Here is a 22,472-nt window from a genome sequence, read left to right as displayed (position 1 = left end):
TGGCTGAGAGAGAGAGGCTGCGAATCGATGCTTGCAGCAGCCTCCCTGGGGGGAACGCCCCCTGTCACTGATTACTGATCACACTCCCCTGGGAGGAGAACGGTGGGGTGTGTGTTGGTTGGGGGAGGGGGTGGGGGGGGGGGGGTCTTTCAGAAGTAGAAGGAGGGGACATGCAGCCTTCTGCCCATTCTGAAGGCGGCGGGGACAGAGATCGACAATCTGTGTGAGGCGTCCGTGGAGGAGAGGAGACCTGCGTAGAATGGAGGACTATAGCTGGGCTATACCAGCCACCCAGGATCGTGTGTGAACGGCAGCCACACAGAGGAGGTATTTTACTATTTATGTCCACAATGCTACAGTATGTGCATGTTTATATTATGTACAATATGTGCCATATTATGCACTCTTTCCTTATAATAATGTTGCATAGCAAAGGTCTATATGGTGAAAATATGTGCTACAGGTATTTTGTCTTTACAATTACTTTGTCACTCAATAGTCCAGGTATGGAGAATAATTTGACCGCACAGCAAGTCCATACAGTATGTTATTTACAGTAGGTGGATGCATTTATCTATTACATAATTAAGGGCAGGGCATTACATTAAGGCATGGGTTAACTCATATATATTTGTGCTGTTTTGAGGATTGCTCAAAAAACACTTTCTGATATATATTTTTCCATTATCGAGATATATATTGGCCCATTCATGATTGTTATTGAATTCTGAGGTCTCTCAAAACATACCGTGTCTTAATGACAAAAAGTGCTATATTCTGTGTTGTTGTTGTTGTTGTCACTTAGGCTAGATTGAATAATAATAAAATGCTATTTTGATGTGGGTGGTCCAACTCTGATTTCATAATTTAGGGTCAATGTTTGAGGTTTTGAGAACTGAAATCCTAACAAAGTATAAGAGTGACAAAGGACCCACATGTTCAAAAGCCTGGACTGCTCCTAAATAAACCATACATTGCAGATAACAGGAGTTACCAATCTTTTGGAAAGATGCCCTGATTTAATTTTTATTTTTTATTTTTTACATACATTTATTTTATATTAGGCTAATGTTATACATTATCTTAAAATTATTTGGGGGCTCACTTGCAAAACATCCACACAGGGCACATGTTGGGAATCAATCGATGCCCTATAATTACTAAATGCATGTCCATTGTTGTGCTGCCTGCAGGCTCCATGTCTGCGATGCCTGAGCGACCAGCTGTGTACATCTGCTGCCATCTCTGATACCATGCTGGGAGCGGGAGGAGGGTCTGCCTGCTCTCCGGTCCCATTGTTGCTGTTGCTGCTGCTGCTCTGCTGCCACCTGTTCCACTCACTGCGTAAGTTATATATCCCAGTGGTTCTATCAGCCTGTCTCCCCACATGGGGGGGGGGGGGGGGGGGGGGGGGTCCCCCAGATGATTTGCTTAACCCATTTAGATCTGACATCAAAATTTAAAAAAAGGCTTCTAAATCCTGACAGTTTTCTGAAAAACCTTATGTTTCTTATATGTAATATAGAAACTATAGTAAAATACGCACATCACTTCGTGGAGGTGCTGGGTTCAAATAGTAACATAGGAAAAGAGAAGGGAAGCCGCACACTCATATGCTCCAAAGGATCTTATATGTAATATGCCTCCGCCCCCCATCTGAAAATATGTTGTTCCAGGGACCTCCCAGAAGCAAATATTTGAGTTAGAGACGTTGGCTCTGAAAGAATATATATATTCAAAGATTTATACATTTTCACGATTTTTCAAAAATAGCAGACCTACAAGCTTGTAGCGCGCCACTCGGTGGCGTGCTATGAGCTTGTAGATCTGCTATTTTTCAATAGCTAAAGTATAACATTAATGCTTAGTTAAAACACCAAAAGGGGTTCCCGTACAGAATGGGTTTAATGTGCAACATTGTTTTATCACTCAACGGTAAACAAAACAACATACAGCATATGTGTATTACAGCTGGGTATATCTGCACATTTCTAAAGTGACAATTTAAGGTACCTTTTTAATACATCTAAAATGAAAAGTAAGACTATTATACTGCGTCAAAAGTAATCGACAAACTAGACTATAAAAGCAGGTCATTTTTCCACACTATTTATATCAGTGGAACCCAGTCAAACTAAAAGTAATGCCTCAACTCCTACAATTCCAAGTGCTTGTAAGGGTGGGGGGGGTCCCCACTCCTTTAAAAAAAAAAATTATCCCTCGATTTTGTAACCCATTTTTTCACCCCTGTGCCAATTATCTAATGTGATCCTGGGCTCTCTACACACCCTCCGCCAACCTAGTCCCAATATATGGGGGACATGGGGAGAGCAACGGACTTGAACTCATGCTTCCTTCATGCCAGAGTGTCCAAGTTGCTCCTTTACACGTGACAGGGGGGAGTTTCCCTGGTTGGACATAGCGCGTGGAAGGAACACGATTTCCAACCAGTTCCTTTCCCCTCCATCAGGCGCCCCGGCTGGCCAGGGGGAGGCAGTTTGGAGTCCCCACTCCTAGTTCAAATTATGATTATTTTGGGGGTGGTCCCGGCCTGAAAAGGTTGAGAACCACTGCCCTGTCAAAAGACACCACTTCACCTCAGTGGTGAGTTGTATATTTGTAACACAAGAGAGCGTTCAAAGTTCAAACATGCACAGTGATACATTTGAACACTATTTAACACTGGAGGATTTCACACAGCACTCTCAGTGATTGTGTTGATGTACTCCAGAGAGGATTGATGGGGAGGGAAAGAGAAGGGAGGACTATCAATATTGCCAGTCCATCCATCCATCCATCCATCTTCAACCGCTTATCTGAGGAGAAATGGACATAGTGGCCGAATTTGATATTGCAGCGTGGGCCCAAACACATGAACGCGCTGGTCCGTTGACTATCATTGTGCACGTTCACGATGACACGTGAACGCTGAATGCCTGCAATGATAGTCAGCGGCAGCGCGTTCATGTGTTTGGGCCCAATCCATCCCAGAATGCACTCTGTTCCTACCCAGAATGAACAGTGAAATCGCCTCATGCGCTTTTGAGCAACTTAATGCAAGTGGATGGGAGGAGAACTCGGGTGCCGTCTCTATTCATATATACTCTAAGAGTGCTCCAGACTTCCCTCTCCAGAGCAACATTAGTGACTTCCTCCTGGGGGATTCCGAGACGTTCCAAGGCCAGTGAGTCGATGTGTTTCCTCCAACTGCGCCTTGGTCTGCCCCGGGGTCTCCTAGCCCCAGCGGGACGATATTAGTGGGATAGTCGATATTGCCAGTCGACTATCAATATTATCAATCACTGACATTTGGAAACCTGGAGCCCTGGATAGCTAGTCTTTAATGTCTTTCAGGCCAAGGACCCCAAATTAGCCGAGACTGAGATGAAGCAGGGATCCCCCAACTTATGGTTTTCTCTCGTTCTCTCTCCCATGCAACTTGAAGGTGCGTGGAACTAACCCCTTTTGGGCGGGAACCCCTTTTGGTGTTAGCATTATGCTATGCTTTAGCTATTGAAAAATAGCAGATCTACAAGCTCATAGCGCGCCACCGAGTGGCGCGCTACGAGCTTGTAGGGTCTGCTATTTTTGAAAAATCGAAGAACGACTGACATAGAAACATAGCTTTTTCAGAAAACTGTCAGGATGTAGAAGACATTTTTAGAATCTGATCTCAGGTCAAAAAATATAATATAAATGTTAAATCTCTTAATAGTTCCAAGCATCTTCAAGTTGCATCATACATATTAATGTATCATATTATACAATCTATCAGCAGTAATATGTAACTTTATTACATGGCTTGGTTGAATGCTTGATTCTGATTGGTCAATCAGCACCACCAGCTGCGCCGCTGCGCCCCGCTTGATTTACTGCCGTTTCCAACATAACAGCCATGTAAACACACACACTAGTGACACACAATGTCATTTACAGCTAAACATTGCTCTTAAAAATGTTTTTGAAAACATTTGAGCGAGAAATAGACGAAGCAGGACCCGAAAATGGATTCTATTTGATCAACTCACTTCCTTGTTTTCTGACAGTGCTGCAGCCCTGCAGCTGGGCAGACGCAGCCAGCGCAAACTTATGGAATACTTTTTTTGTTGTGTTTTGGGTCAATGTATTAATTTATGTTAGTTAGCCATGTAATAAGCGGGATAATATCTGGCTAGGTGGTCATTGTCGGGAGATAATTCACCGACAGGGAGTGTCGGTGAATTATCTCCTATTATTCCTTACATACGAATGGATATACAGACTAATGACAGTGAATATGATGTAGGGCTGATACAGGTATGTACAGTACAGTACAGTACAGTACAGTACAGTACAGTACAGTACAGTACAGTACAGTACAGTACAGTACAGTACAGTACAGTACAGTACAGTACAGTACAGGGCGACTGTGGCTCAAGAGGTAGAGCAGGTCGTCCAATGATCCATGGGTCGGCGGTTCGTATCCCGGCTCCTCCTGTCTACATGTCGAAGTGTCCTTGGGCAAGACACTGAACCCCAAATTGCTCCCGATGTGCTGGTTGGAACCTTGCATGGCTTCCGCTGCAATCGGTGTATGAATGTGTGTGTGAATGGGTGAATGTAATGCACAATCTATGTAAAGCGCCTTGGATAAAGGCGCTATATAAATGCACCATTTACCATTAACCATTTAGTACAGTACAGTACAGTACAGTGTCAGCCAGCAACACAGTGGTAATATGGATTGGATATACATACTGTATGTACAGTCAATTGCATATAATGAGGAATATACAGTCCTATCAAGACTAAAACATTTACAGCAGTCGGCCTGTAATCATGGCACCAGTGTACATCCCATTAACCCATTTTGACCTGAGATCAGATTCTAAAAATGTCTTCTACATCCTGACAGTTTTCTGAAAAGGCTATGTTTCTATGTCAGTCGTTCTTCGATTTAAAAAAAAATAGCAGACCTACAAGTTCATAGCGCGCCACTCGGTGGCGGGCTATGAGCTTGTAGATCTGCTATTTTTCAATAGCTAAAGCATAACATAATGCTAACACCAAAAGGGGTTCCCGGCTTCCCGCCCAAAATGTGTTAATACATAAAAGGGCCCAGTGAGTCATTATTCCAAGGACACAACAGAACCCACTGGGGCATGGTTATGTAACCAGACTGGCCCAGTGCATATCAGCGCTCATTAGGCACTGACAAAAAGCTTTATTAATGACTGTGGAACTACCATTCTTGCCAATAAATCTCTGCTAACTGGATTAATTGGCCATTACAGTAGATGAATGTTTCAGCCGTTACGATGGAGTCTAGCATTTGTTGGAGAGCTGCAGTCTCTTTAAACTGTTATTGTAATAATAAGCCCTATTAAGAAAAATGAAACAAAAAATAAAACCAATAATGCAGTACATCTACAGGGTCTGAGCATGCAGATCTGCTGTTTTTAAAATAAATAAATACATGAGTAAATATTTAAAATGTTTTGCTTATGCCAAAAATTGGGATGGCAGACTGAAAGTGGTTGATAGAAGAATAATAATACTTGAGCCTTTGTAATATTATAGTTTTTTTTGTCTTCTTTTTTAAGTGAGTGACATACTCAAAATATGCCTGTCTGAAACTCCTCATGAATCAATTAGACGTTGCAATGGCCCGTGTTTGAGTTTTTGGGGGCCAGCATCCCTATCCAATACCCACGTCCCTTATTACGGCCGCCCACAAAACCACAACCATTTATAAATGTAAGCTCAGTCTGAACATTTGTTTGTTTATTATTCTGCTGCTTAACTTAAAAAAAATCACACCCATGTGAAGTAAGTGGTGCAACTCCGTGTGGGGGTCCCTGGGGGGGGGGGGGAGTTCCAGACCCACAGGAACGCACCCAGGGTGCCGGCCCGATTCCGGCGAGCCGCCCCGCGTCCGAAACGGTTGAGAAATGACAGAGTTACCGTGTGGGGGTCCCTCTACTGTACCCTCTACTGTACTGTACTGTCACTGTACTGTACTGTACTGGCACACCCGGGGAACGTGAAATCACCATAGATACAGTTAATATGTGCGTGTGTTTGTGTGTGTGTTAGGTTGCGCACAGGTGGTGAAAAACAACCATGCTGTTTTCGTGCTCAGACACACCCACCCAGCCACCCACACACACACACACACATAGTCACTTAATAAGGAAGTGGTTGCACCACTTAAAAATCACACCCGTGTGAACTGAGTGGTGTAAGGTATTATATAGCCTGATCAGCTGTGGTCTGACGTAATGTCTGACGTAATGAAATCAGCATCAACCAATCGGCATCAACCATGCTCATTTTTTGAGCACAGACAGACAGACTAACAAAGCCAGTTGTAGGAGTGGTTTACACCACTCAAAAATACCTTACTGAATACCAAATAATGAATTTGACAAGCTGGACTGTTAGAATGTGATTATTAGCCTAGCCAAGGAGAAAAGAAAATAGAAGTAGGATTGTAGCCTCAAAATAGGCTTATCAGCACAGATAATTCTTGACAACCGAATCTCAGGCCGACTCGACACCGGGAACCATGCACTCCCTCAGGTCCTCCGTGCACGCCGGGTTTGAAGTTGGACAGTTCTCAATATGTGTGATCTACAGACACACACAGGCACACACACACACACATTCAGATACTGTATATGACGATTTCATTTTTTGAGGTTATGACTTTGTAGATTGGCTATTTCTGCTATTTTTGAAAGATTATGCCAAAATAGGGCTTTTTACGGTACGGATCACAGGTCACACTTCAGGTGGGAAACAAAACAGACCTGGTTCTCAAACTATTTGCTCCATCGAGTTCCCTTAAACCACTTGGACACCAGCGTCCCTATTCTGGGGGAACATTCGTCAACGATAGCCGATCTTCAAGCTCACAACGTGTCTCAACGCGGTAGCCTACGTTGTGAGTTAAGGGTGTAAGACAGTCTATACACCTAGTAAAAATGGACCTGAGTTGCACACCAACATTTCTTTGCCAAAAATAGCCCATCTAAAATAGCCATCTGCAAGGCACCTCGGTCCCCCCGTTTCAAAAATGTTCTTCTTAATATTTCTTATCCCACGATTTTGTAACCCATTTCTTCACCCCTGTGTCAATTATCTAATGTGATCCTGGGCTCTACACACCCTCCGCCAACCTAGTCCCCATATATGGGGGACATGGGGAGAGCAACGGACTTGAACTCATGCTTCCTTCATGCCTGAGTGTCCAAGTTGCTCCTTTACACCTGACAGGGGGGAGTTTCCCTGGTTGGACGTAGCGCGTGGAAGGAACACGTTATTCCAACCAGTTCCTTTCCCCTCCATCAGGCGCCCTGGCTGGCCAGGGGGAGGCAGTTTAGAGACCAGGATTGAAAAATCAGTTTAAAAAATGTTTCTTTCAGCGGCCCCCAATATTCTCTGAACAGCGCCTGGGAGATTGTAGCGCCCCCATTGAACAACGTTAACCTATAGCATTAAAGAGCTGAACAGCACCTGGGAGATTGTAGCACCCTCATTGAAAAACGTTAACCTATAGCATTAAAGAGCTGAACAGCGCCTGGGAGATTGTAGCACCCCCATTGAAAAACGTTAACCTATAGCATTAAAGAGCCACACAGCAAAACCTGCAGCACGGTATTGTGCTCTCTAGGAAAGGCAGAATGTTGCTGAGAGCAGAAGAGAAGCTGTGGAGAAGATGATGAATCTTCTAATCATAGCGGTATTGACCGCAGGGGGCTCTAGCATGGTCCATATCGATCGTCCTGGGGTGACACCGTGGTATCAGCGGTCGTTGCCTCTGTCATCCCCTTTTAGGTGGATTTACAACCACATTCCGCAAATCATAAAATAAGCTCATAACCATCCTGGAGAGTGACTTAACCCATTCTGGGCGGGAACCCCTTTTTGTGTTAGCATTATGTTATGCTTTAACTATTGAAAAATAGCAGATCTACAAGCTCATAGCGCGCCACCGAGTGGCGCACTATGAACTTGTAGGTCTGCTATTTTTGAAAAATCGAAGAACGACTGACATAGAAACATATCTTTTTCAGAAAACTGTCAGGATGTAGAAGACATTTATAGAATCTGATCTCAGGTCAAAATGGGTTAAAGATGGGAGATATAAGATGGGAGATATAAGAAATGGTGTCACATTTAACAATGCGATCAATATTTCTCATTTCCCAACTCTGCATATGAAGTGCGCCTCGGCAAAATAAGAATGCAAGCTGCCTGTACGGGTTTACTGTAGGTTGTTGTAGTGCAGGGGTTCTCAACGCTTTTGGCCGGGGTTCAAGGTTCAAGGTCTTTATTAATGTCCCAGAAGGGCAATTGTGTTTACAGCAACAGTAGTGGTTTCCGACATACAAACAATACAAAACAATACAGGACAACAACAGACAAGAGACACCATGGCATAAACAGAGGTCTGGTCGCATCTATTGCAGGTAGAAGAATAAGAGATACAACAAAAAAAAGCAAAAAAGTGCTGAAGATATAAGATATAATATATAAAGTGCCGCATAAAGTGCATATTTCAGCATCATCGTCATCACATTACATGAATACTGGCAGCATTGACTGCACGAATCGAGGCAGGGACAAAGGAGTGCTTATATCTGTTGTTTTTGATAACGGGGGCACCCAGACGACGGCCCGATGGCAACAGCCTGTACTCTGACTCGAGTGGGTGGGCATTATCCTGCCGAATGGCCCTGGCCTTCATGAGCAGCTGTCTATTGTAGAAAGGATCGAGGCTCTCCAACTGAATGCCGGTAATTTTGGAGGCAGTTTTCACAATACTTCTAAGAGAATTTTTCTCTTTAATGGCGAGGTTGCCATACCAACAGATGATAGAAAAGGAGATAATAGAATGTACATAGGGACCCCCGAAAATGCTTTGGCAACGTCCCCCGCCCCCTCCCGACCCCCAATATAAATTGACTGCTACAATAACCTTAATAATAGAGACACCATAAATAAATACTGAAACCAGATATAATCATTAGGGAAGGTGTATATGCATGTACTATGTGTACTATATGTAAACTCTTCATTTCCATTTCCATTCCATTCAGCCATTCAGTTATTTTAAAAAAAAATATTTGGGGACCCCCCAAAATTATTTGGCGACCCCCCCGAGGGGTCGCGACCCACGGGTTGAGAACCCCTGTTGTAGTGTACTGTACTGTCCACATTGCAGTACTGTTTAGGTTACAGTATAAGTTCTTCACTCTGCATAAAAGGTATATTCAGTGATTTCACTTAATTCAAATATCACTTATTTTTTGGATAATCCTCCCTACTATAAAGTGTGCTGACCATATAAGGAGTTCCTCCCTGTCCCCAGTGAGCCCCTGGGGTCAAAAAACCCTAGTTTCGGTTTGGGCTTTGGGTGGCAAAGCCTTCATCCAATCAGGATGAGAGGGGCCTTCCTCCAATCATGATCGAGTGGGGCGGGCCTTGGTGCATGTGCTGTTGATCTGTTGTACTTCCCCCACTGTAGGTTGTATGCATGTGCACATCTTGTTACCGGGGCGGACCGGGTTCTTTTCCAAATCACCCAAATCACTGAATGCTCCTTTAAGATCTAGTAGTCAACTCATCAGTTGTGTGCTATGTTGTCTGTTATGTGCTGTATTGAGAACGAAGGTTTTATTCACGAGTCAAGAACAGTACCGTAGAAGGGTTAAGTATTATTGAAATTAATAAGAATGGACTAGGCGGGGAAGTTACCTAGGTTCCGGGAGGGTTGCTGACCCTAGTCTTTGGACAAGAGATCATTTGCATAGTCGGCAAGGCGTGAACCTGAGAAATTCAATCAACCTACATTTATTTTCTCATTGAATACATTGATGTACATTGATGATTGGACCCTAATTTTAATTAGACAAATGAAATGAAAATGTTGTAAAAATGAAATAAATCAGACAATGAGAACACGACCATCAACATTGGCTAAAACAATTCCTAGTGGAAACAATTTCATTGAAAGCATTAGGCCCCCTTATTGTCCTCCCTGGCTATAGGGTCACAGCGAGTCAACCTCCCTGGCTATAGGGTCACAGCGAGACAACCTTTCTGCATCTTAACCCATTTTGACCTGAGATCAGATTCTAAAAATGTCTTCTACATCCTGACAGTTTTCTGAAAAAGCTATGTTTCTATGTCAGTGGTTCTTCGATTTTTCAAAAATAGCAGACCTACAAGCTCGTAGCGCTGCCACTTGGTGGCGCGCTATGAGCTTGTAGATCTGCTATTTTTCAATAGCTAAAGCATAACATAATGCTAACACCAAAAGGGGTGCCCGCCCAAAATGGGTTCATGTTGCTGGCCTGTGATGTGATGTCAGTCATCTATGTCATGACCTGCATTTGTTAAAGTCCACATTTGTCCACAAGGTTTCAGCCTGATCAGAGAGAGCGCCATTGACTTCCATTATGAAATTAAAGACAAATATTTAAAAAATATATACACCAAATCATTAGTTTGCATACAAGCAGTGTGCCAAAGAAATGTGGTGTTGATCAGTCCAGCGGTGATGGCCTCATAGACAGTAATACTGGGTACTGAAAATAGTCACATTACATCAATTCCTGCCAGCGACAGTGATTGCATCCCACACTCAAGTCACATTTAATCTTCTTTCTGAGAAGACAGATAGGACTATAGGCTACACTCAATTACTGAGCAAATTAGACCAAAGTTGAAAAGATGCCAGTACCATCCCATTGTACTGTAACTTCTGTGCAAACATAGAAAATACTGCAGACTCTTAGAAGGGCTGGGCCCCAGCCAGGTATCTAATAGCACGAATATTCTGATATTGGTCTCCATTGAATAACTTGTGCGTGTTTTGGCCAAAGGTTAAATCTTTTCCTCTGTAGCCAGGAATAGCCCCACCACTGAAGTTAAGGCCAGAGACGTGAGTGCTGGAGACAGTGCTAGATCTATTGTGACTGCTCCAGCTTGCAGTGACTCATTGGGACTCAGCGCTCTGTGCCAATACTTATTTTCACCCACAGTAACAAGGAGTTTCACTGACAGAGCATTCAGACTATCTCTCCAGTTCTTGGGTGGGTGGGTGGGTGCCTGGGTGGGTCTGAGCACGAAAACACCATGGTTGGCTATGTGTGTGGGTGGGTGCCTGTCTGGGTGGGTGGGTCTGAGCACGAAAACAGCATGGTTGGCTATGTGTGTGGGTGGGTGCCTGCCTGGGTGGGTCTGAGCACGAAAACAGCATGGTTGGCTATGTGTGTGGGTGGGTGCCTGCCTGGGTGGGTCTGAGCACGAAAACAGCATGGTTGGCTATGTGGGTGGGTGGGTGCCTGTCTGGGTGGGTCTGAGCACGAAAACAGCATGGTTGGCTATGTGTGTGGGTGGGTGGGTCGGTGCTTGGGTGGGTCTGAGCACGAAAACACCATGGTTGGCTATGTGTGTGGGTGGGTGGGTGCCTGTCTGGGTGGGTGGGTCTGAGAATTAAAACAGCATGGTTGGCTATGTGGGTGGGTGGGTGCCTGTCTGGGTGGGTCTGAGCACGAAAACAGCATGGTTGGCTATGTGGGTGGGTGGGTGCCTGTCTGGGTGGGTCTGAGCACGAAAACAGCATGGTTGGCTATGTGTGTGGGTGGGTGGGTGCCTGTCTGGGTGGGTCTGAGCACGAAAACAGCATGGTTGTTTTTCACCACCTGTGCGCAACCTAACACACACACAAACGCACATATTAACTGTTTTGCGGTAAAGGCCGTCGGGATCTGGAGTTGAACACGCGGCACACATGCCAGACTGGATTACCAGCCAAGGGGCCTGGAGCGCAGAGCCACGGCCCAGGCCTGATTTATAGTTTTAAAGTATAGATTATTGTCCTCATATTGGATGGCTCGGCCGGGCCAAGCTACCGGCCCGGGCCTCTAAGCTCGTGCTGCTCCAAGTTTGACAGAATCTTATTCCATTTTGGGCGGGAAGCCGGGAACCCCTTTTGGTGTTAGCATTATGTTATGCTTTAGCTATTGAAAAATAGCAGATCTACAAGCTCATAGCGCGCCACTGAGTGGCACGCTACGAGCTAGTAGGTCTGCTATTTTTGAAAAATCGAAGAACGACTGACATAGAAACATAGCTTTTTCAGAAAACTGTCAGGATGTAGAAGACATCTTTTGAAACTGATCTCAGGTCAAAATGGGTTAATTTCTCTATATTTAACGCCAGTCTTTCCACACCTCTACAGGGATTCCCAAACTGTCATCCTATGCAAAGTCAGAAGACAAGCTGTACAAGTACCTCTTCAAAAACTACCAGAAATGGGTCCGGCCAGTAGAATACCTCAACGGGACAATCCAGGTGAAATTTGGGCTAGCCATCTCCCAGCTAGTCGACGTGGTAAGTGTGAAAGGAGTATTTGTGTGACGTACACAAATATAAATTTGTGAACTTAAAGTAATGTTCTATATTATTCAGAGCACACATGCACGACAGATTGCATGATTAATGGTTTTATTGGTACAAAACTATCTATACTGGACAGTGGACACATGTTTCTGTGCAGACTTAGACTAGTTAGTGTAACAGTAAAATAACACAGTAAGTCAACTCACATTTGTAACTATGGGTTACAAAAGTTTAATTATTTTTTCAAGTGCATTAATGTGAAGACACATAAAAGCATACTTTGAATAAAGGATACACTCTAAAATATAAACCTATTTTTTTATATACATTACTAGGATGAAAAAAAGCAGCTCATGACAACCAACGTGTGGATGAAACAGGCAAGTACAACCCTTGCAACAAATCATACATCATCATCCATCCACACATGTACGTACATTACTGCTGACACTGACAGTCAAATTACAGAGAACAAAATGAAGACTGTTAGGACTGTTTAGGAAAAGCCTGTCAGTGATGTTTCAAGGGTGTGAACTGTGAAGATGCTGCAAAATGAATGTACAAATTGGGCTTACAAGGTCTTTTTAAAAGGACATAGACAGTCCGCTAACCACTGATTGGTTATTTCCACAATTTAAAAAAAATCACACTCATGTGAAGTGAGGGGCGCTCACCTCAAATTTGGTACACACAAACACACAAAGCTGGGCATAGGAGGGGAACCCAGTGTACTCTCTGCTGCCCCATCTGGCGGAGTCAGGTTAGGACTATAGCGCCCCTCAAAAAGTATAAAAGTCATCAAATATGGCAGTAATGTCTCTGTATATCTAAGTAATGTGTCATATCTGCTCTGTGCACCTTTTGTTTACAAAGCCTGAAAGCCAAATGTTCAGTGCCAAAAACACAACTAAATCGTTAATCACAATTATTTGTAAAGCAGTTCATGATCGCTACTGACAGCCTTATACTCGCTACCCTGCCCACCGCCCACGCATCTACCGACAGCCTTATACTCGCTACCCTGCCCACCGCCCACGCATCTACTGACAGCCTTATACTCGCTACCCTGCCCACCGCTACTGACAGCCTTATACTCGCTACCCTGCCCACCGCCCACGCATCTACTGACAGCCTTATACTCGCTACCCTGCCCACCGCCCACGCATCTACTGACAGCCTTATACTCGCTACCCTGCCCACCGCCCACGCCTTATACTCGCTACCCTGCCCACCGCCCACGCATCTACATCCACCTGTTGTTGCCTAACTCCCCCTGTCATTTTTATTAACACATTTTGACCTGAGATCAGATTCTAAAAATGTCTTCTACATCCTGACAGTTTTCTGAAAAAGCTATGTTTCTATGTCAGTCGTTCTTCGATTTTTCAAAAATAGCAGACCTACAAGCTCGTAGCGCGCCACTCGGTGGCACGCTATGAGCTTGTAGATCTGCTATTTTTGAGTGGTGCAAACCACTCCAACAACTGGCTTTGTACCCGTGTATCCGTGTTTGTTCGTACCAAAAAAACGAGCATGGTTGCTATGGTTAGCAACCAAAAAAACAAGCATGGTTGCTATGGTTAGTATGTGACGTCACTGACATCACAGATATCACGTCAGAGTGAATCAATCTCTACATAATCAATTAGTTGCACCACTCAGTTCACACGGGTGTGATTTTTCAATAACTAAAGAATAACATAATGCTAACACCAAAAGGGGTTCCCGCACAAAATGGGTTAATGGCCTTGGATGCCCGCTGTTCTGTGCGGGTGGTGCAGCCAAGGGAATGACCACTCCACACCGTGTTCTGCCGCTCAGGTCAGGCACTCCCTTCAACAGTGATAAATGACAAAAGGCCAAAATGCAAATGAGGAGAGGGAAGGGCAGTGGGTGCCATGGTTACGGCCGTCAGGGATTGGCTTGCTAGGGTGTTGTTGGGACAGGGTTGATGGAGAAGTGGTTTTCAAAGCAGGGTCCGGGGACCCCCTATAAGGTCCTTGAGGGGTTTCCAGGGGGTCCCCAGCAAAATGTGTTCATATACAGCAGTGGTTAATATTATACAGTATAGGCATTAAAACGTTATGAAAGATTTTGAATATTTTTTTAAACATTAATATAATACTAGAAGTAAAATGAGAATAGTATCAATTCTTCCCTTTCCTGTTTTGGGGTTTGTGCTTATCCTTGCTGAACAAGGTAATATGTTGGGGCAGGCAGATCGGCATTAGCCTGGCATAGCCAGACCAGAGGCGTATCTACAATAAGGCAAGGGCAGGCCAAATCCATTTTCTGCCTGGCCAAAATTCATACAATGTGAAAAAAAGAGAGGGCAAAAACGAGACCTGAGAATTATTAGTGGACAGCCGATTGGCCGTTGCGGTAGAGCGCGACCCTCAATCACCCACTGGAATGTAAATGCATGCCTTTCAGCCTTTGTATCCTACTGTCTGGCAGGTATATCTCTTTGAAAACCTTTAGTGCTACGATTGTGCGCAGGGAGACGACAATTAACACATCTTGCCTGCCCAAAATGTAATTCCTGGAAACGCCACTGAGCCGGACTAATATCACTGCCTAGATATTCGTCTGGAACTTCGGTGTGGAAGATTTATTTGCAAGGGGCGGGGCTACAAAAAGTCTCACTTTGAATAGTGGGCTCTGATTGGTCACCCATATGGGGTGAGCGGAATGTAATTCAAAATGAAGATTGCCAGACCAATCTTGCCAGAGATTATTATAAAAAAAAATATGTGGCAGATTAGTCTGGTTTCCAGGCTAGATTGGCATGAGGCATATATACATTGACTTGGTGGTGAATTGACAATTTTTGGTGTTTAGTACCAGAACTTTTTTTATTTTTTATTATATGTACCAGCTCAGTGGCCTTGTGGTTAGAGTGTCCGCCCTGAGACTGGGAGGTCGGGGTTCAATCCCCAGCCGGGTCATACCAAAGACTCTAAAAAATGGGACCCAGTGCCTCCCTGCTTGACACTCAGCATCAAGGGTTGGATTGGGGGTAAGTCCCTGCGCCATACTAGCGTCATGTCCAGGGGGTGTACTTGTACATCAAGCTGCCTCACGCTACAGAAACAGGAGATAGGCTCCTGCCTGATGGGCCTCATGGCTCGGCAAGGCTACTTACTTACTTACTTTTACCAGAATTTATGGAACAGGAACCAGACACGTACTGTACAGAGGTGAAGAGTCCAGTAATTTTTGTTTACCTGCATTACACTTATATTTCATGTTTTATCTTTTTGTATACTCTTTGCTCTCCACTGTCTAGGAATGGGTTGACAAGAAGCTGAGGTGGTCCCCAGATGACTACCTGGGCATCACTTCTATCCGAGTCCCCTCGGACACTATCTGGATCCCTGACATCGTGCTGTACGATAAGTATGTTACACTATCTGGATCCCTGACATCGTGCTGTACGATAAGTATGTTACACTATCTGGATCCCTGACATCGTGCTGTACGATAAGTATGTTACACTATCTGGATCCCTGACATCGTGCTGTACGATAAGTATGTTACACTATCTGGATCCCTGACATCGTGCTGTACGATAAGTATGTTACACTATCTGGATCCCTGACATCGTGCTGTACGATAAGTATGTTAACGATGAGAAAACCAACACATATGTAAAGCATGATATTCATGATGCAATATCATCATATGATATCTGAGTCATCGGATATGATATTAAGGACGAGTGAACAAAAAACCTCAATAAATAAATGTGATCACAGCATTAGACTCTAATGATTAGAGGACCCATAAGCATCAGTGGGTCAATGCACAGCTTCGCCTATAATAACTTGCATTAACCCATTTTGGGCACATTATGTTATGCTTTAGCTATTGAAAAATAGCAGATCTACAAGCTCATCGTGCGCCACCGAGTGGCGCGCTACGAGCTTGTAGATCTGCTATTTTTTTTTAAATCGAAGAACCACTGAAATAGAAACATAGCTTTTTCAGAAAACTGTCAGGATGTAGAAGACATTTATAGAATCTGATCTCAGGTCAAAATGGGTTAACAAATGTTAAAGGGTTTATTTTCAAATATCCAAACAATCAGTCAATGTTGGCTAAATAGAATTGGACATGGACATGTTAATAAATACATCTTTGCTCTATAGTGACTATAGTGACTTCCAAATCGAAATTTGGGGGTTCTTGATATGAAAAAGTTTGACCACTGTCTTAAAGCAAGTAACTACTTCAGATAAAGTTAATTGCTTTGTTTGAATCTAAATAATCTACTGTAGCTAACTTGCTATAAAACGTTTGATCTTATATTATACAGTATTGATTGATTGAAGTATGTATTAACAGATTAACAAATATGTTAACTGTGGACGACACCATAAAGCATTACACTTGTTTACAATAGGGTACACCATTCAACCGTTCAATTCATCAATTAGAGACATACAAATATACACTTCTATATACACTTCTATATAAGCCAAAAACAGGAAATCATCATAAAGCAGGGATTCTCAACGTTTTTGGCCCGGGACCCCCGGAAATGCTTTGGCCAAAAATTGAAGTTTTTTCAGAAAACTTAGGTCAGGATTTAGAAGATGTTTTTAGAATCGGCCTGAGTCCTAAATGGGTTATACTGTATATATATATTCTTTATTCTTCTTCATATAGTTCTGACGGCCATTTTGAGGGTACTGTCACCAAGGCTGTGGTGAGATATGACGGTACCATATCATGGAAACCACCGGCCAATTACAAGTCCGCCTGCACCATCGATGTCACCTTCTTCCCATTCGACCTCCAGAACTGCTCAATGAAGTTTGGCTCCTGGACCTACGATGGCTCACAGGTTCTGTTACCTCAAACTCAAACTCAAACAATTTCTTGTCAAGGACCCCAAAAATTATATGTAATTGGCCGCCGACCCCCATCTGAAAATATGTTGTTCCAGGGACCCCGACAGAAGCAAAGATTTTCACGATTTTTCAAAAATAGCAGACCTACAAGCTCGTAGCGCGCCACTCGGTGGCGCGCTATGAGCTTGTAGGTCTGCTATTTTTCAATAGCTAAATTATAACAATGTTTAAAACACCAAAAGGGGTCATTGGTGTTCAACCCTTTTCATTATTTATTCAGCATTTGAGCCACGGGACCAACATTTGATGACATTTAGCCTCTCAGACCTAAAAACGTAGAATATTGTGTCGTCGTTGGATAAGATTTTGTCCACAATTCCATGCTGTATTGATGTTGGTACCATTAGGAGAGATAACAGGCAATCTTTGATAGAAATAACTGTTCTTCTACATTCTGTAATCGTGTAGAAGTCTTGTAAATTAAGTAATGTATATGTTTAACAATAATTTAACTCAAGAGTTAAAGATAGGGGTCCATTTGGTTACTTTGGGACACCTGGAACTCCTTCAAGGACCACTGGTGGTCCCTGGACCACTGGTTTAAAAAAACACTGATCCAAGTCATTACTAACACCTGTTCTATGTATGAAATAAAAATCACACCCGTGTGAACTGAGTGGTGTAAGGTCTTATATAGACTGATCAACTGTGGTCTGACGTAATGTCTGACGTAATGAAATCACACCCGTGTGAACTGGGTGACCATAGCAACCATGCTCATTTCTTGGTACGAACAAACAAGTAAACTAACAAAGCCAGTTGTACGAACAGACACGTAAACTAACAAAGCCAGTTGTACGAACAGACACGTAAACTAACAAAGCCAGTTGTACGAACAGACACGTAAACTAACAAAGCCAGTTGTACGAACAGACACGTAAACTAACAAAGCCAGTTGTACGAACAGACACGTAAACTAACAAAGCCAGTTGTAGGAGTGGTTTACACCACTCAAAAAGGAGAAGCATGCACATCCAATCTTTGGTCCATGGACAACCGACAGATGCAAAATAATAATATTAATAATAATAATAAGTTTGCACACTTGTTCTCAGCCTCGATTTTTTTTTTAAACATTTCAATCTCGGACGATCTCCATCAGTGTGTGGACTTGTTTTTTGCTGGCTATATATCTATGAAATACACCACATGGATTCATTTAAAGAAACGAGTCAATTACTGAAGCATATTTCCTTTTTACGGTTTGATTAAAGTAAGTGTGATAACTTTATATATCAATTTTTGATTAGATTGATTGAGACTATTCGAGATAGTTGAGACATTACATTGGTCACATCATTTATTCTATAAAGTGGAAAACTCAATAATAAGAAAAATGTTCCTGATAGTTCATGAACAAAGAGTAGTAGCCTTTCTGTGTGGAGTTTGCATGTTCTCCCCGTGTCCCCTAGGGTAGGTACCCTCACAAAAAACATGCAGTAATCCTGGACTCTAAACTGCCTCCCCCTGGCCAGCCGGGGCGCCTGACGGAGGGGAAAGGAACTGGTTGGAATAACGTGTTCCTTCCACGCGCTACGTCCAACCAGGGAAACTCCCCCCTGTCAGGTGTAAAGGAGCAACTTGGACACTCAGGCATGAAGGAAGCATGAGTTCAAGTCCGTTGCTCTCCCCATGTCCCCCATATATGGGGACTAGGTTGGCGGAGGGTGTGTAGAGCACAGGATCACATTAGATAATTGACACAGGGGTGAAAAATGGGTTACAAAATCACGGGATAAAAATTATAAAAAAATAAAAAGAGTAGTAATTCATGATCTGTCAAGAAACACAATACATAATGATCTTCTGGTGGATGACGTTCTGTTCTCTGCGCGACAGGTGGACATCCTCTTGGAAGACTTCCACGTGGACAGGAGGGACTATTTCGACAGCGGCGAATGGGAGATCATGAAGGCCACGGGCAGCCGCGGCGTGAGGACGGACGAGAGCTCCTTCTATCCCACCATCACCTATTCCTTCATCATCCGCAGGCTGCCCCTCTTCTACACCCTGTTCCTCATCATCCCGTGCATCGGCCTGTCCTTCCTCACCATCCTGGTCTTCTATTTGCCCTCCAACGGCGGCGAGAAGATCTCGCTGTGCACCTCCGTGCTGGTGTCGCTCACCGTCTTCCTCCTGGTCATCGAGGAGATCATACCCTCGTCGTCCAAGGTCATCCCGCTCATCGGGGAGTACCTGGTCTTCACCATGATCTTCGTCACCCTCTCCATCGTCATCACGGTCTTTGCGATCAACATCCACCACCGCTCCTCTGCCACGCACCACGACATGGCCCCGTGGGTGAGGAAGATCTTCCTCCACCGGCTGCCCAAGCTTCTGTGCATGCGCAGCCACGTGGACCGCTACAGGTACTGTACAGCTGCTGAGGTGGGCAAAGGGGGAACAACGGGGGTCTTTGTGAGATCGGGTGACAGTGCTAAAAGCTTACCGCCGGAATCCACCCCTCCTCCCTCCACTCGGCACAACCTACAGGCAGCACTGGACTCTATTCGCTACATCACTATGCATGTGGTCAAGGAGAACGAGGTCAGAGAGGTAAGGATCATGGACTTAATGTTGGCCTGCATCCAGTGCTTGATGCCAGTATGCAATATTTTTATTATAATTTGTCCTGCTGTTATCAATGCAAGGGAAATTGTTTAATTTCAATCCCCAGTTTATTAGTTTGTTGTGCGTGTGTGTCAGATGCTATGGAATGAACATCCCACTGGGAAAACTACATCTTGCTGTCCAAATATGTACTTCCACACGGCTCCAGACTGGCCTCCAACATAATGTTGCATTCTCCCTTTACACAGCCTGGTTAGGCCACCCAGCCTGGCGGATATATATGCGCTACACTGAACACCCCTTTCTAGTTCATAACAAAAAACAAAATGCTCAAATGTTCTGAAATGTTTTGAGGTGCATCATATTGATCAGTTTTTTATATCAATCCTGGGCAAAAGCTCAACACAAATTATTACATTCGTATTTTTGAGTGGTGCTAGCCACTCCAATTACGTGACTTTGTGTGTGTGACGCTGCTCAACAGTGCCATCCAGCTGTATTGGCGTGATGCGCCCGCCCACCCACCCACCCACACACACACACACACACACACACACACACACACACACACACACACACACACACACACACACACACACACACACACACACACACACACACACACACACACACACACACACACACACACACACACACACACACACACACACACACACACACACACACAATAATTATAAATGTAGGCTCTGCACCCTTACATTGACTTCATTCATCCAGTCACCTTTACACAAAATGGGCTTCAAAGTCAAGTTATTTTTGATATATTTCAGTTTCAGATATTTCTTTCCACAATAACCATTCCACATAGCCTATTTTTTTATTTATTGTAAACTTCTCTAAACCTTATTTTAGTCATGATCAGAAATGTATTTATATAGTCAATAAGACAATAAAGTTAATCGAACGATCTTTCCATGTTGTTTTCTGAACTGAACTCTTGACAACGGGTCTTACAGAGAATTACTTTATAACCATTGATTTAATTCTCTGCACTGAGACTGATTGTGTTCTTTCGTTTTCTTTTCACAGGTGGTGCAAGACTGGAAGTTTGTGGCCCGGGTTCTGGATCGAGTGTTCCTGTGGGCCTTCCTTATCGTTTCAATCCTGGGCTCTGCGCTGATCTTCATTCCTGCCATCTACAAGTGGGCCAGCATCATTATCCCCGTTCAGTTTCGGGGGACTTAAGCCCAAATCAACGGGTTGGGTGGGGACAAAACAGTTTTTAAGGTAAACCACACCAATGCAACTCATTGAGGTGCAAGGAGTTGCATTGGTGTGGTTTACCTTAAAAAACGTTTTGTCTCGACCCGACTCTTTGGTGTTGTTTGGGCTTTGGACTGTTACATTGTTACGAAAAGGAATATGAAGATGGGAGGAAAGGAAAAGTTGAACTCATTATGCTGAAACATATTTTCCGGCCCTCGAAAGAAATAATCAATAATTTCCTATGCATTTTTATTCACATATCACAAAATAATAAATGTCATGACATTCATATCGCTCAGATTCTCTTGTTATTACTGTATTGTTACCCATTCAAGATAATAATGACATATTAAGGGGTGGATAAACATGTTTGCTGTGTGGCAAGATGATGGAAAGATACCAGGCACTCAGGCAGGTGGGATGCCAATTTCAGACAATCAGGAGAGATTAGCCATTGATCAAGTTCAGTTGTATATAGTGTTCCAGTCCTGTCTGCTCACTTCTTTATGTCATCACTTCCAATTTAACTTGTTACTTGCGCAAGCAAAGTGCGCAGGTATTGTGGTCGTGCTGGTACGAATGCACGTGTATGCTTGGTAGGTATTGATGGTGACGTAATTAAGATATGCATCAATGCCGGGGTATAACTGGCTTTTGATGGTGACGTAATACAGATTACATACATGTATACATACAGACATTACCTTTAATTCACCCAACATTGAAACATATCCTAATTACGTCACCATCAACATATATACCAATTTATTTATGGCCTACCTGCGTGCAACGTGCAGGTAGGCACTCAGAGTGCGGTTCTAGTTTATCCTGTGTGAGTTCTCTCTCCTGATTGGAAAATGGATTTTCTGCTTACTAAAGAGCTGGAGAGATGGGGAGACGCCTGTTTGACTGAACAAACACTAAATCAATGATTACTGTTGGAATATAGAGCCATTTAACCAGGGCTGGATTAGCACCTCTGAGGGCCCCTGGGCACTGAAGCTCGAAGGGCCCCCCTGCACATGCACGTGCAAATCTTTGTGTGCGCACACGCAAAATCCTGGCCGTTTTGGGGCGTTTTTATGCTGTTATAATGGCCTATTCCCCCCACCCCAGAGTGACAGTCAGGCAGTAACAAGCACATTATTTTTATTTGACCCACCTAGTAAGCAAATGGGTGCGAGAATCTGACAGTGCCATGCAGTGTATTTCAGTGTTGTTACCTTTTTTTGTCGAGCCACCTGACACGCTATGCATGCAGAATGAAACCTCTTTTATTCCACCAGAATCATGCACCTCTCAACCTTAGAGTATATATGAATAGAGACGGCACCCGGAGGAAACCCTGAGGCGAAATGGACATAG

The 22,472-nt window shown here is 43.7% G+C and overlaps 1 protein-coding gene across 1 annotated transcript; it reads left to right on the top strand.

The window, feature by feature from the left end:
* Positions 1 to 195: 195 nt before the first annotated feature.
* On the top strand, positions 196 to 21,396 carry chrna5 (cholinergic receptor, nicotinic, alpha 5). The gene is made up of 8 exons (XM_079496172.1): positions 196 to 327; positions 1,194 to 1,344; positions 12,233 to 12,384; positions 12,729 to 12,773; positions 15,683 to 15,792; positions 17,065 to 17,242; positions 19,149 to 19,865; positions 20,931 to 21,396. Exons 2-8 carry the CDS (start codon positions 1,254 to 1,256, stop codon positions 21,084 to 21,086), a joined length of 1,449 nt encoding a protein of 482 aa, XP_079352298.1. The 5' UTR covers positions 196 to 327; positions 1,194 to 1,253; the 3' UTR covers positions 21,087 to 21,396.
* The last annotated feature ends 1,076 nt before the right edge of the window (positions 21,397 to 22,472 follow it).

This window comes from Electrona antarctica, assembly GCF_951216825.1.
Source record: "Electrona antarctica genome assembly, chromosome: 3".
Taxonomy (NCBI): Eukaryota; Metazoa; Chordata; class Actinopteri; order Myctophiformes; family Myctophidae; genus Electrona; species Electrona antarctica.
This window is presented reverse-complemented; position numbering and strand designations above follow the sequence as displayed.

Excerpts from the sequence above, each read along its gene's own strand:
- chrna5 (XM_079496172.1), top strand. The coding sequence starts at position 1,254 with ATGCTGGGAGCGGGAGGAGGGTCTGCCTGCTCTCCGGTCCCATTGTTG. Across the intron at positions 12,385-12,728 it reads TCTCCCAGCTAGTCGACGTG|GATGAAAAAAAGCAGCTCAT; the intron begins GTAAGTGTGAAA and ends ATACATTACTAG. Across the intron at positions 12,774-15,682 it reads CCAACGTGTGGATGAAACAG|GAATGGGTTGACAAGAAGCT; the intron begins GCAAGTACAACC and ends TCCACTGTCTAG.